This window comes from Orbicella faveolata, unplaced genomic scaffold, assembly GCF_042242905.1.
Source record: "Orbicella faveolata isolate gen_17 unplaced genomic scaffold, um_ofav_v1 contig_46, whole genome shotgun sequence".
In the NCBI taxonomy this organism is placed as follows: Eukaryota; Metazoa; Cnidaria; class Anthozoa; order Scleractinia; family Merulinidae; genus Orbicella; species Orbicella faveolata.
This window is the reverse complement of record NW_028301576.1, coordinates 17,873,647-17,887,868: the sequence shown is the minus strand read 5'-3', so window position 1 is coordinate 17,887,868 and position 14,222 is coordinate 17,873,647. Positions and strand designations below refer to the sequence as shown.

At 38.6% G+C, this 14,222-nt stretch overlaps 3 protein-coding genes across 7 annotated transcripts in view; 2 read left to right on the top strand and 1 right to left on the bottom strand.

Moving 5' to 3' along the window:
* The window catches only part of LOC110040358 (condensin-2 complex subunit D3-L-like), a 44,600-nt gene extending 43,231 nt beyond the window's left edge, over nucleotides 1-1,369 (top strand). For all 4 annotated transcript variants that reach the window (XM_089276991.1, XM_089276990.1, XM_089276993.1 and 1 more), the window contains one exon: nucleotides 2-1,369. In XM_089276991.1, the coding sequence (XP_089133117.1) occupies nucleotides 2-94 (93 nt within the window). In that variant the 3' untranslated portion in view covers nucleotides 95-1,369. The remainder of the gene's footprint in view (nucleotide 1) is intronic.
* Nucleotides 1,370-3,511: 2,142 nt separating this feature from the next.
* Nucleotides 3,512-5,775, bottom strand: LOC110040405 (transmembrane protein 101-like). Its single transcript, XM_020745638.2, has 2 exons — nucleotides 5,365-5,775; nucleotides 3,512-4,691 (listed from the first exon to the last, which is right to left on the bottom strand). The coding sequence occupies exons 1-2, from the start codon at nucleotides 5,692-5,694 to the stop codon at nucleotides 4,227-4,229; spliced, it is 795 nt and encodes a 264-aa protein (XP_020601297.2). The 5' UTR covers nucleotides 5,695-5,775; the 3' UTR covers nucleotides 3,512-4,226.
* Nucleotides 5,776-6,011: 236 nt separating this feature from the next.
* LOC110040404 (fibronectin type 3 and ankyrin repeat domains protein 1-like) lies at nucleotides 6,012-13,743 on the top strand. Of its 2 annotated transcripts, none has more exons than XM_020745637.2 (7): nucleotides 6,012-6,210; nucleotides 7,975-8,175; nucleotides 9,211-9,398; nucleotides 9,816-9,878; nucleotides 11,290-11,397; nucleotides 12,130-12,297; nucleotides 12,988-13,743. In XM_020745637.2, exons 2-7 carry the CDS (start codon nucleotides 7,982-7,984, stop codon nucleotides 13,413-13,415), a joined length of 1,149 nt encoding a protein of 382 aa, XP_020601296.2. In that variant the 5' UTR covers nucleotides 6,012-6,210; nucleotides 7,975-7,981; the 3' UTR covers nucleotides 13,416-13,743. The 2 variants fall into 2 exon arrangements, with proteins under 2 accessions (XP_020601296.2, XP_020601295.2); XM_020745636.2 differs by lacking the exon at nucleotides 6,012-6,210 and adding an exon at nucleotides 6,335-6,486.
* Nucleotides 13,744-14,222: the final 479 nt, after the last annotated feature.

Below are 14,222 nucleotides of genomic sequence, written 5' to 3'. Positions count from 1 at the left end.
GGATCCCAAGAAGTCAATTTCCAGCAGAAAGAGAAACAGCAAACCACAGAATGATTCTGTCTCTGGGCGAACAAGGTCCCACAAACGAAAATGACTTCACCAGGAACAACATTCATTTTTTAGCAAGTCATAGCCTTTGCTCATAATTCATCAATTAAGGAAAACATAGGATAGAAAGTTGCATTTTGTAATTAAATTGCAGTGTCAATGCAGTGCAAGACTAAAATTCAAATAAGTTTTTTTTATAAAGAATCTTCCCAAGTTGCCAAGCTAAAATGTTTATTCTGTTACTGATTACGTTTGAATCAAGTAATGTGTTTTACGACTACCGGGTAAGGCATCAAATATCTGCTGTGGTTGAGGATTGTATTGTTTATTGTTTGAAGTGTAGAAAAGTGAAATTGAATCACCTTGAAATTATCAAGGAGTGGGCAAACAGTTGTCTTGAGAGAATTGTTTAAAGATGCCATTCCGACTGAGCTGCAGATATTAGTTGGTCATCACACAATGCCTAACCAAGATTTGTTCACTTCCAATTAAAACCCAAACTTAACTTGGAAATCATTTCCAGATAAATCTTTTGATTATCAGTGGCTTTTTACGCACTCATCTGTCTGCAAAAACTTGGGCAAACCTCATCCTTGGAGACCCAGGAGTAGCTTGTTGGGACAACGCAATAGTTTTGGATGGAGTTTACAACAACAGCAGGAGAGTGCTCTTCCACCGTTGTTGTAAACTTTTGCCCGAAATTACCTCTGCCTGAAAATATCGCGTCCCGACAAGGTACCCCTGAGTCTCCGAGGATGGACAAAACTTTGTATGACCAGTATTGTAAAATGGATACTTGTTTGGAGATAAGTCATCTACTTACAGTCTTGTTTTAATTATCAAGTACTTTTGAGATCCACTTACTGATTGATTTCGTTCTTTTCTGTAAAATTTTTCTCTCCTAGTGATGCTGTGGAATATGTCTGTTTTCTGAGCTAGAACACTCCCTCTTTGCATGAAATCTATCACTAGCTGCATACTTTTCTCAACACATTTTACACAACTTACTGGATTTGTATTTCAAGGATCCTTTTCTTGTGTAATTTTACAGCTACAGAACTATTAACCTTGTTTTAAGAGCACATCATCTTAGCATATAATGACAAGGTTTTCTGACTCAACAAGTCAGAAGCTTAAAACTTGAGGCTATAGGTACCCAAATATTTTTACATCTTTTTTAATGTTTACACTTTTTTCGTGACCAGAGTTTATTATTTTGCAGTGATTGTATTTTTATTGTAATTTCTTGGAATGACCATCTTAATATGTAGGATTATTATGGTAGCATCTTGAGTAATAAAATATACTCTATTTAAATTAAGAGCTGTGTTTGGGGTCTGGGGCTTATCACTACACGGTTGTTGTTGTATTGAGACTTGAGGGCTTACCATTATTTTGGGGGGAGGATGCGGACCATAAAGGAGAAGGTGCAGTGACTTAATCGTTACAGCACTGAACTCCAGGAAATACAGATGTACTCTGGCATGAAGGGTTGATAAAGTTTCCTCGGGTACCCAAGACCTAGACTGTGTACCATTTACATGATGAAACCCATTCATCAATGATTTGTGCAAATGGTAAACAAAAATTCCTGATGGTAAGTTCTTTTCACATTGGCCATTTTCCATTTACTCCAAAAACCCCAATTTACTGAAAGAGACTAGGACAAGTTTGACCTGATCATAATTCCAAGATGGTGGCAATGAATTTGTTGCAAGTGGAAACCACATTTTCCACTCTGCTATTTTGGTTGGAAGTTTTTGGACTAACTTTCAAGATGTTCTATTTATTTTGAAAAAGTTTTGGTTGGTCAAGCCAAAATTGTCCTACCATTTACTTTCTGACCAAAATTTCCAGAAGTTTTGGGTATTAGGTAAACAACCCTAAGAGTAGTGTTGTTCCACACCTGACAGGCAATATTTCAAACCAGGAAAGTTTCTCTTAGCCTATCTATCGTATTGTGTCTCTTGAAACAGTTGATATAAACTAGCCTACATAGGCTGTGCAGTCTGGTCAGTGTTTTAGGCAAGGAACTGATAGAGAAAGAATAACAAACAATAATTAAGCCTGAAAACCTATCAGCATTCTAACTCTATAAATTTACTGGAGACAAATTCTGCAGTAACATCAAAGAAAGATTACAGAGCCTTCTGCTTTTTAGTGCGGAGTGCACTATTGGGATGGTTTAGGGGTTGATGTCGCTAAGGCACTATGGCATTATGGCAATAAGGAACTATGGAAATAAGGTGTAAACTTTAATGTTTGTTTAATTAATTAATTTCAATTAGGGTTATTCGCCAGTATTGCATTGCGCATCCCTACTACGCATAATTTCACAGGTGATTAGTGCGCGCATTAAAAAATGGCGGCTTTTTCTTTACAGCTGGACCTTGCCATAGAGGTAAATCGTCATTTTCTCGCAAACAAGTATGGTGACCTATCATTTTCTTCTGTTGTTTTGAATTGAGTAATAAGTTTCTCTGTGTAAAATAACTATGGACCAATTCTCAGTGTAGAACAAAAAGCAATCGTCGGAAACGTGAATTTAGCAAGCAATCGTGGCGACAATTATGGTGCTATTATAAGGATTTATATGGGTATAAACAAGGTGCTTCTGCTAAACGAACATGGGGACCTCATTTTTATTTCAAAATTTAAGTTCCTATAATATAAACAATCAATAGGCAAAGTTTTACAAAAATCTCAGTGCAGGTTCTATTTCAGTGGAATGACCTTAATTAATTAGGCTTGCAGCAAGCGGGGGGGGGGGGGGGGGGTTAGGATGAGGTAGGTACTTGTGAGCACTACGTAAAATAGGTGGTGCATGTACTTACCTTACTTCAATGATCACTTCAAAAAGCTATGTATTTGTTTCAGAAAGCCCCTTGCTCTCCTTGTGGTACTTTTCTCTTTAGAACAAAACCAACATTTGCTCTAAACGCACGCGCAGATTAATAAGCGTTAGTGTCAACTACATATATCAGGTGGAAGATACATTTCATATAAGATCACACACTAACGTTGAGCGCTTTTCCTTGCGGTAGAATCGTAATAAGTCATACGCATGCATTCTAGCATCCTTAGTACGATACAAGGATGTTACTGTGAATGCGTGTCTTGGAATTACGCCTAACTTGGTTCAAGAAATATCATCTATTGTTTCCAAACTACACTAGTGCGTTTGTTTCATCCTTTAATTGTCTCCATCAAAGAGACCAAAATGTTCCAACACGCAGCCGAAACTCTCCCGAGTAAGTGGCATTAAAACTTGTCAAATTGAACAAAAAACCCAGGAAACTGCTCAAATATTGCTGCAGACTCCGTGGCACTTACTGAAAGCATGTTATCAGTCTTTGAGGGGAATCGTTCACCAATGAAGAATATAATCATGGCCAAGTAGCGTTGTTTACTTTCAATACTCTCGTTGAAATGTTCCTCAGTTGTATTAACCGACATCAGTGTGTATTTTAAATTCAAGTGGTTTTATTGTTAACGCCAAAGGTGGAAATAGAAACTGCTGTTCCGTGACAATTTGATAATTAGATTAGTTCCTGTTTATCGGTCAAAAGATAATTTGCATTTTAAATAAAGCAAATCATTCCTCTTCCATTTCTTCATCCGACATTCAACTTTCTTCCATTTATCTCCAGCTATGAAAAGAATACTAGCACATCTCCCGTGTGTTTTCGAGAAAACAAGAGTTTTAGGTTACATACCTTTGCGAGGAAAACAAAAGTATCAAGTTAAACATTTTTGTGAAGAGTAAAATTGTCATGTTCGCAACTTTAAATGTATTATTTAATATAAAATGAGCAAAAATCAACGTGAAACACTACAGTAAAATTCGAGAGCTGTCTTGACAAACGGTAATTAATTAATTGTAAGTTATTCTTGGACTGTGAATGAAAATAAACAGATCAAACATACACACTGCTAAGATTATGTCTCATCAAAATCTGTAGCTGTAAGAGATCCATGTCCATTTGAAGGTCAGTTTCTAGAAAGTGTCGTATTTCTTGCTTCTTGCCATTTACTTTTAAATCCACAAAAGAAAATAAATAATTCTCAACTTGTAGGTTATCTGTAGGCTGACTGCATGTCAACTCCCTAGTATGTATTCAGCCTTGTTCCCCCACTTGCTCCACTTAGCCAGTATGTTAAAGTGTCAATAACTAAATTCACCAATTCCTTACTCTGCTTAATAGAAGAAGTGCTCCTATTACAGCAATATTCCTAGAAGCATGTTGGATTTGAGACCAAAACTCCATATGACTAGAACTTCTATACCAGTACTTTGTGTTAAAATCCACTAAAGCCGAGATGACAACCAACTGCCAAACAGCAATGCGGCCAAAGTAGCCTGCTTCGTATCCACCATAGATGAAGAGTGCTGGGATCACATACAGAGCAATAACAGCTATAAGCATCAGCTGACCACCAGGGATGTTCTTATAATGAGCAAGGCGGTCCTCTTCACTCGCCCATACCATGTAGGCATTGCAGAAGAGATAAAAGGCAAGAATTTGACGACCCACTTGAAGAGCTTGGAATACCTTTTGCTGGCCTCGCTGACTGTCAGTGAGTCCTCCAGCAACAAAGAGGTAACCAGCACACACTGCGGCAGTTCTAGCAGACATCCTGACCTGGGGAGACATCATTCATTCTTAGGCCCTGTTTACAGGGAGGAAGGGTGCTTACATTAAAAAGCCCAAAGTTGGCTGTCATCCGCTCCTTTTTCAAGACTTTTGATAATTCTCTGTATGTTTACATTTTCACGAGCTTTCTTTGTTCCAGGGTGGAGAATGTTTGATGATTTTCAGCAATCATATCCTGGGATGTGGGGATTTTGACATTTTATCAGAAATGTGAAAATCCTCAGCCCCTGCCCGCTTCCCCTCACCCACCCCCCTGATACACCTGCGTGTAGGTACACTTTCTTTACTAACTTGATGTTTTCCTAAATATTATGTGTGATGCACTCTGAATCAAGAGCTCTGGTTTTAAGCTCTGGCTCAAGTCTTCTTGAGGAATACATGCGACATGAGAAAATACTGAGAGCAACTCGCCTGATCATATTTGATCACAAGCACTGGAACTTACGTTCATAAAACAATCTTATTCAATCAAATGAACGATTTTTTTTTTTCTGAAGGAGCGAAAGCATTTAGAAAAATAATCGGATTAAAGGCAAGTTCGAGACCTTTTCATATAAACTTAAATCGTAACACAAGTCTGAATTGATAACTTACAATACCAGGTGATATGCTTCTGACAATACTTTACTTGATTATACATGTACACGTTTGCTTTACTTACAATCAAGTATTCCGAAGGACTTTTGTGTTGAAAGAGAGCGGTCACAGTGTAAACTACTGCATGTAAAGCTGCAGCGAAGCCACATTTTCTCCTTTTGAAATCCAGTGTCATACCCGTCCCACAAACGAAAAACACTGCCGCATTGGCGTACGCAAGAACATACTCGCGCCGTAATGTGTCTCTGAATGTGAATATCCGCGCCCCCGGCATGCGCTCGGCTTTCTCTCCAGTGGACATTAGAAGTGTAAATAACTCTATAAATGGAAATCGAGTGACGATAAAGAGGCCTAGAGCGTCTAGTACACGAAGTGTTCTCTCTAATCCAGCCATAGTCCAGGAATAAAGTGAGAAAGTCAATAGCAATGACAAGAGCCGTGGAAGATAGCAGATCAGCAGATGGGGGTCGATACATGCGCCTGCAATTTGTCAGCGTAACCTTTTTGTTTAAGTAAGGTGGCGTGGGGAAGATTATTTTATCAGTTTTGAAGTTTCTCGATTTGCTTATTATTCAATCTACCATCGACTATCTGAAAATTTATGTTGAAAATAATTCAGCGAATAGTTTTGACCTGTAGGTAGGCTTCATAGAACATTTCACTGTTCTTTATTCAAAAACCAAAATTAAAATGAACCGTCTGCCAAAGTTGACGGAGGGATCTCCCGTTAGTCAAGTTTAATCTCTTTGGCCCCTTGGAAACGATCCTTAGCTTTGGTTTGATGAAGTGTAAAGTGTATTCAAGATGTAATTGATAGCAAATGAAGGTCACAACTCTGTCCTAAGACCGCATTTATCACCTGCAAAAGGTCCGAAAAGACAAGAAAAATATTGCTTTTGTAAACATCGAGGTAAGTTGTGCAGTACGCAAATTAGCTTATTTGAAGTGCAAAATTAAAAGCGAAATATTGTCTAAATCGTGCTAAAACGCGTGTGCTTGTGGTTTATCCCGCATTTCTTTTTCCATATTGGCTTACTTCTCGGAAAATCCCGAGTAGTTGATCTTTGATCTGGAAACATCTGATTTTTATAGAGTAATGCGGGAAAATATAGCTCGTTTTGCAAGCGATATTGTATATTAAGGTTATGGAGCGTACCTTCTTCAGTTGGAGAGCCCTGTATACTACGTAAGCGTATAAGTTTAAGCTTGTAAGCTTATATTTATGAAGATTTTGTCTCTGTTTCAAATCTAAACATCATTAATTTAAATTTGTAAAGTGATCTCTATTAGGATTCGTAAGTTGTAGTTGTTGCTAGAGCAGGTTGTAATTTTCGTTTAATCAGGTTTAATAAACAACGAAATTCGCACAACATTGTCAGGTCATTCTCCCATTGTTGTCTTTGTTATATCTTGTTGTTCTGTACTATGTAATATTTATAGCATGTTGAGTGTCATGTTGCTGATAAGCTTGTGTTGGGGAAGAAAGTTGGAAAAATTAATTTGTCGTTCTATCACAGCGAGGTTCGTTAGTGTAAAGGGCCTAAAGTTGTGTTTATGAAAAATTTAACAATTACATCGTTATAACTTGTGCAAAATTCCAGTTTGTTTGATGGTCACGCTCTAAATGCTCATTTCTCTTTGTTTCAAAAACGTATTATAAGACATAACTTAATTAAATTTTTATTAATTTCGCTCATGAGCTCCAGCAATGTGTATTTTTATACTAAGCCCAGTAGCCTGTTCTTGAAAAAAACACATGAAAATGTGAATTTGAATGTTGTGATTTGCCCAAAAACGCACTCGCAATGTGTGATGTAGCAAAGAGTACTGAAGAACAGAATTAAATTACGTTAAGATCCACATTAGGATAAAATGAGACCTTGTTTTTCTTTGATGAGGATTTAGATTTTTGTGATTATGTAAATACTTATCCTCTTGACTGTAACATAAATTAAATTTTGATAGTTATGGACTAAATAGTGGTGGGTACTGACAACACATTTTAAAGTTATGATCATAATATTTCAGATCAACAAGCTTCTCAGTGAGTGCGTAGCAATAATTATCTAGAAAAAAATTTTGAAACAGTATCACTAACTGTAATGGATTTTTTTGCAAAGGTGTTCTTCCAAAATGCCGTTTTGCAAAGTTATATAGTGTTGCCATGCAAACATTGCAAAGTCTTTCTATCTTATGTCAGTGGCTGTCACCTGCACTTCAATTTTTCTAACATTTTGATAAGATCTTAGATAACAGAGAATTGCAAGCAATAGTAGACTGACAGAGATAGATATATAACAATATATTGTTTATATTGAATACCTGTTCACAGCTGAACAATGATTCTTAAACAAAGGAATACAATGGCCTCCTTGTTCAAATGAGCGACACACCAGGATATTTAGCTCCATTGATTTATATAACATGAATATCCTTTGAAAACTCCAATATAATTACACAGTTGATTTGGAGATACTTTGCTGTTAACTACAGTTTATCTGTTCAGATTTTTTTCAGAGGAGCTGAAAATTTGAAAATATTATTACCTCTTTGTAAAAAGGTAGTGTTTAATCAGAGGGAGTTTTGTGTTTGAGATTTTAAATATTATATTAAAAGGGACTTATTTTTGTGCTGTGATAATTGTTAGTAAAATTTATATTTTCCATGTTAACAGGGCAGTCATGTCAGTCCCTCCTCGCCCTGACCCACCAGTCGTGGGCAAGGTAACACACAACAGTATAGAGCTGTACTGGAAGGCACCTGAAGCTGTTGAACAAGGCCAGGGTGACAGCAGAGCACGTTATTGTATTCAGGAAGAAGAGCTGGGTCCAAAGTCTAAAGGATTTGGCAACGTTTACTCAGGCTACAGTACATCGTAAGCTCTGCTTTCTAGTTCTGTTCGTATTAATTGTACTTAACGCAGTGAAACCTTGATGGGCAAACTAAACTATTTTTTTAACAGCAAGTTCCACTTGTGAGCAGTGCCATTTCTCTTTTAATTTTAAGGCCAACATAGTATTTTTAACCCATGGACTTGTAAACTAGCCAAAACCAGCATTGACTGAGAATGGTTTTTGTAACACTGGTGACATCATCTCACTCCACACCAGATGATATTCTTGATGACCAATTATAAACTGGACAGAGGTTTCACAAGCATGCCTGTTTGCAAGTATGATGAATGTGAATAAAAATGTATGTATGTAAGCATAAACAAATGAGATGAACTGGGCCTCAGATACACACACTAAACCTGCAAATTTTGTTATCTTTCAAATTTTGAAGAGAAATTTGACTTTTCTTTATGGCACTTATTTTGGTTGCAAACTTTTCCAACAGAAACATTAATTATTGTGGAATGTTTGTGAAAAGCATGATAAGATAAAAATCTTTCCAAAGTTTAAGAAGTTTCTCTGGAAGGCATTATATTCAGAGCCACCTTGAATTTTGAAAAATTTGAAATCACTCAGAATGCCTGCCACACAATTATTTTAAAACTTTGCAAAGAGTTCTAACTTAACATGCTTATCACAATTTGATGATAAGAAAGTGGGTATCATCTTGTTTTTCAGTTAAAAGTAAGCAAAAATTTATGGTGTCTTTTACAGGCTGTATTGTTGCTATAGTATCCTATTATACAACAAAGATAACCGCAACTTGTTCAGCAACAATTGGGTATTTGTGAAAATTATACCAATATTTTAACATCAGTCAATAAAGCTAAGAGTGGTCGTATTGATCCTGCACCAAAGTATAACTTTGGAAAGTGCTGGAAACTGTTGACAGTCACCTTAAATAATTAAATAGTGTATGATGAATTGAACAGTTCAAACTTATTATAGAGAAGAATATATAGTCTATCAACTGAGAAACAAAAAACATTTTGTCTTTGACTTGTCTTGTTTGCCAGGAATGTTTTTGAAGGTCTGGAGTCTCGCACACAGTACCGTTACAGACTGAAATGTATGAATGATTTTGGCTCAAGTGCGTGGAGTGCAGTGGTGACTGTATCAACCACAAAGAAGCCACAAACCAGTGAAGACCTTCAAAGAGCTGTAACTAAGGGAGATGTGGAAACTGTCAAGAATATCTTACCAGGTAAGCTTCATAATCAGTTGTTTCAGCATCAAGCAAAACAGCCCTCTTATTGCCTGTGGTTTGTAAGACTTATTAAAGTTTTTGCTTTTGGTAAACTAAGGTAAAATTAAACCAAATTGAGTGTACATTTTCCTTTACTGACCCACACTTCCAGATAATCCAGAGGTTAATTGCACTACTGAACAGTCAGTAAAAATCTGCGTATAAGAACCTACATTTTTCCAAGTTTGCTAAAAAGATTCTTGTATGGTTGGTGTCTGCTGAGAATTTACTGTGGTATTAAGTTCTTAGACAGGATCTTGTTTTCTCAAGTCGAAAGATTTCTTGCTGAAAAACATTGTTATTTACAGTACAAATGTAATTTACCAGTTGGTACATGCTATCACTATCAGTAAGTGAAGATTGTTTGTACTACAGGATTGAGCTGGCAAGCTGTTGATTCACCAGACAAGTTTGGTTTGTCTCCACTCATGATAGCAGGTTTGTACTCAATTTCACTTCTTTTTGTTTACATCTTAATTTGCTGTCAGAAGTATTCCACTTAAAAGAGCTTGAGAACAGTTATTAATAACAATTATATGTTTGATAATAGTATGTTTTGACAAAGCCAGGTGAGAGCCGTTTTGATCTTTGTGCGTTTATCAGCTGACGGCCTACAGCAGGCTGATTCTATATACTAGACTGTTTGCTGGTCTGCAGTTAGCTGACAGGTCACATGTTTTTGGTGATTGTGTTTGGACAGGAGGGAGGGGTCTGTTCTTTAGATGATGTATTTATTTATTATCCTGTAAGAGGGCCTCTAGTTTATTAGTACATACTATTTTGTGTTACCCTTGTTAGATAAACACTTTACTTACTTACTCACTAACTTACTTACTAAAGAAGATATTGTTCCAGAAAAGAACAGAAGGTCAAGGAAATGTGGGGGGGAAAAATATGTTTTATGAAAAACACACCGGTTGTTCATTCAACTGATTCCAGAGGCCTGTTTCTCAAAGGCGCCGAAAAGTTTCCACACCCGGGAAGCCATAGCAAAATCTCAAACCTTATGATTTCAGAGCAGTTTTGTTCACATATTCTTAATATGAACAGAGGTTCTCTTCATACAAGGAGTTTCAGGCGTATACACCTCTCTGTCTTTAGATACAGATTAATTAAAAATGGCTCTGCAGGCCCTAAAAGTTTCTGGGGCTTTTGAGAAATGGGCCCCAGGGGAGGAGGGGAGGGGGTTAATCAAGAGTGGGATGCCAGACAAATGACAACCCCTTTTCCTCCAGGGTTGGAGGTTTGACAAGTGTTAAACTACCCCACCCTATAAAAACCCATCACAAATAGATGTGCTTGGGAACCGGCGCCTAAAAGATTAGCAGGGTGCAAAATTCCATATGCTGAAGGGAAGTTTCCATGGCAACCCTGGAAGCAGGAACCATCTCAAGAAGTGGCTGCTAACCGGCACCATCACTCTGAAAGATATCAGTGGAAATAACTTACCTGACCAAATACTTAACAGGGGAGCAAGAATCTGCAAAGATTCACTAGCATGAGCTGTGCAAATGATCTGCAATGATCAGGTAACTGAACTGCACATGTAGTGCGGTGAAACACAAGAGCCCTGCAAATCCCCTGAGGGCTGCCCCACAGGTCATGTACCGTCAAGGAAAAAACCGCTGGCTGCATTGGTTAGAGTCTCACTTTGCCTGTATGATATGCAGCCACATTTAAATTATTAAAGAAACCCTAAGGGGTATGAGGTGCCCCATGGAACAAAGTGGTCTACTAAGTAATGCATTCAAATGATGTGAACCCTATTTTACCTACTGTGTAAAATTAGTTACATGTATCTCCATCTGGGCAGTGCTGACAGATTGTAATTTTTCTGTTTCAACTCTAGCCCAACGGGGGTATGTGGAAGTTGCAAGAGTCTTACTGGATAACGGTGCAGATGTGAACTTTCAAAGCAGCAGTGGAAAGACAGCGCTGATGATGGCTTCCTTCTCAGGTCAATTGGTAGTCTTTTTTCCTCTGGCCATGGCAGTATAAATGGGTAACCTGTGATTGCCTAGAATCCCAGCCAAGAGAACTTACACTGCTTTTCATGTGTCGAGAGCCTATGGCTCTACCCAATACTGCGTCATCATCATCATCATCATTATCAATCCTTGATCCTTGTTGCCCCCAGTGGGGCATGGGGCCGCCACCCAATACAGCAGCAGTGACTCATAAATACGGTCACCAACAAGCCATGAAAATGACTGGTCTAAATTGACTGGTGTCTTAACAGATGGTTATTACAATTGCACATCTAAAAAACTGTTCCTTAATAAGCATCCAGATTGCAGATATACTTTTAAACTTGTATCAGGTTGTAAAACATTAACAATGGAAAGATGAACATAGCTGGTTTGAGTAACCGTATAAACGGGGTTAAAATTATAAAAGATTATACAGGTTGGGATTTGAGGATGTGGCCGTTGGCCGTATTGACTGGTTGGTCGCATTAACAGGGTTTTCTCATAAGAAAATGTATAATTTTAAGTAAATGTAAATGGCCATAAGAAGGTGACCATTTTAACAAAATTACCGTAAGGCGGGGTTGCAGTGTAATAATTTGAAAGTAATTAAGGCTCCTCGAGACAATGTTATTGTTCCAGATCTGCCATACAGATCAGTCTGAAATTTGGGGATTGCCATTAATTTTGATTTTTTACTTTATTTTTTTCAAACTCGACAGGTAATGTTGATGTTGCGCAGTTGTTAAGACAACATGGTGCCAACTGGGAATTGCTTGACAAGACAGGTTCGACAGCGCTTCACTGGGCGGTAGATGGAGCTAATTTGGACATGATCCGCTGGATGCTTCAAGATGGCTGTAGGGTGGACATTAAAGACGAAACCTCAGGTGAGAGAATGGTGTACATACAAGGACAATGTTCATCAGTGTCGGCCACGTTCAACGTGTCAGTATTCTAACATTGCTCCGAGGCTTTCAGGACAAAATTGCAAATTTTTGAAAGTTTCTTTTGCCCCTCAATTAACAAGACGACACAAAGGGAACACCAGCAAATGTAGAAGTTTGTCATGAAAGCCTCAGAGCCATCTTAAAATATTGGCCTATTTGCCCAGTGTAACAAACACAGCAGTCTCTGATATGGCTGGAAGTATCACTAACTTATACTTGTCACAGCAATAACGAGACGGTGCGCGATTCGTTTCGCAACAATTTGTTTGATCAGTCAGTGTAATCAAGCATTTTGTTTTTATGTGATGTTAAATATACGTTAAGTTTTGCAAGACAATTTGTATGGAGCATTCATTTAGTATATCGTTCCCAGACATTCTAAGAGGCTTCTGACACTTTATTTTTCAATGTCGGACCTTGTGGGGTCCGCCCTCCTTCCTCTAATTGGCAAAATAGCTAATGCCCGAAGAGTGGAGAAAATCTCCTTACGAGGACGCTCGATCCGCCACGGATTTGGGTAATGTGTCCTCCGCCCTAATCTCCCGAGAAGTCCTCCTAGTATAGTCGACCTGGCGTAGTTGCTACTGTTATAGGACTTTTTACCGTGTTAATTTGGTACTTTTTTCGTAGGCTGGACGCCTCTTATGAGAGTCGCTGCTGTCAGCGGTAACGCGAACGTTGCTAAGGTGCTGATCCATCATGGAGCGAACGTGCATACCATGGACAAGGAAGGAAAAAGCACGCTTATGAACGCCGCGCTCAATGGGTTCGAGGCGTTGGTCAAGCTGCTTGTCAAGAAGGGTGTCTCTGTCAAGCTGAAATCAGAGCACGGCAAAACGGCGCTGGATTTTGCGAAATCTTTTGAGCGCGAGCGCGTGATTCACTTCCTGCAAGAGCAAGTGGAATCTTTGAGGAAGGCGGACAATGAACGCAAGCTGGCGGAGGCGAAAGAACGCAGGCAAAGCCGAGAACAAGTGGACGCGCACGAGTTGAAGTCGGTCGCAAACGGGGCGCAAACCGTGCCCCCCGGAAAAGAAGGCGGTGCAGTTATGTCGTAATGAACGTCTTTGAATGATATTTTGATAGAATTGGTTGAGATCAAGGGAATGCTTTTAAACGGAAAGTACACGTCAGATCACTAGACTTGTCAATGGTTGTGCAAATTACTGCAAAATGGGTTTTCGGTATCTTTTGAGAATTGTAAAATTACCGTCACGCAACCAGTTTGCTTATATTGTTGTTTGCGGTGTTGAAATTTATCGTGTCGGTTTTTAAGGTTCAAAAATATAATTATTTTAAATACTCATTAATATATTGTGTAAATATTAAATTACCGTTGCTGTTAAAGCGAAATTTAAAAATAAAGCTTAATTTATGAAATGCGCATATGCGTTTCGTCTTAATTTGTGTTAGATTTGAATAACAATAAATTGAATGTTACCTTCCTGTGTAGTCCTTGCCGCCTGGTATAACGGGGGAGGAATGGGGTGGGACGAGATGGGGTAGAGGAAACGAACATGAAGCGCTGATGCGCAGAGATGTTAGCCCTCGAGCTGGCTTTTCGCGGGGCTCTTCGCTCTTCCTTTCTGTCTTTCCCCGCGAAGAGCCTGCTCGTAGACTACTGAGATGTTTGACTGTTTGAGAGATAGTTTCACCGTTTGCGCATGTGCAACATCACTGAAGTGAGCAATCTCGTTCCCTGAGTCTTCGTTCCCCTTGATCAGCGGTCGGAAAACGAGAGCTCTGGGCAGTCTGCATCTATGGTGCATTCCTGAAAGATTCCTGAAATGGTTGTTCCCAGAGCTCTCGTTTTCCGAACGCTGGTCAAAGGGAACGAAGACTCTGGGAACGAGATTGTGACGTGA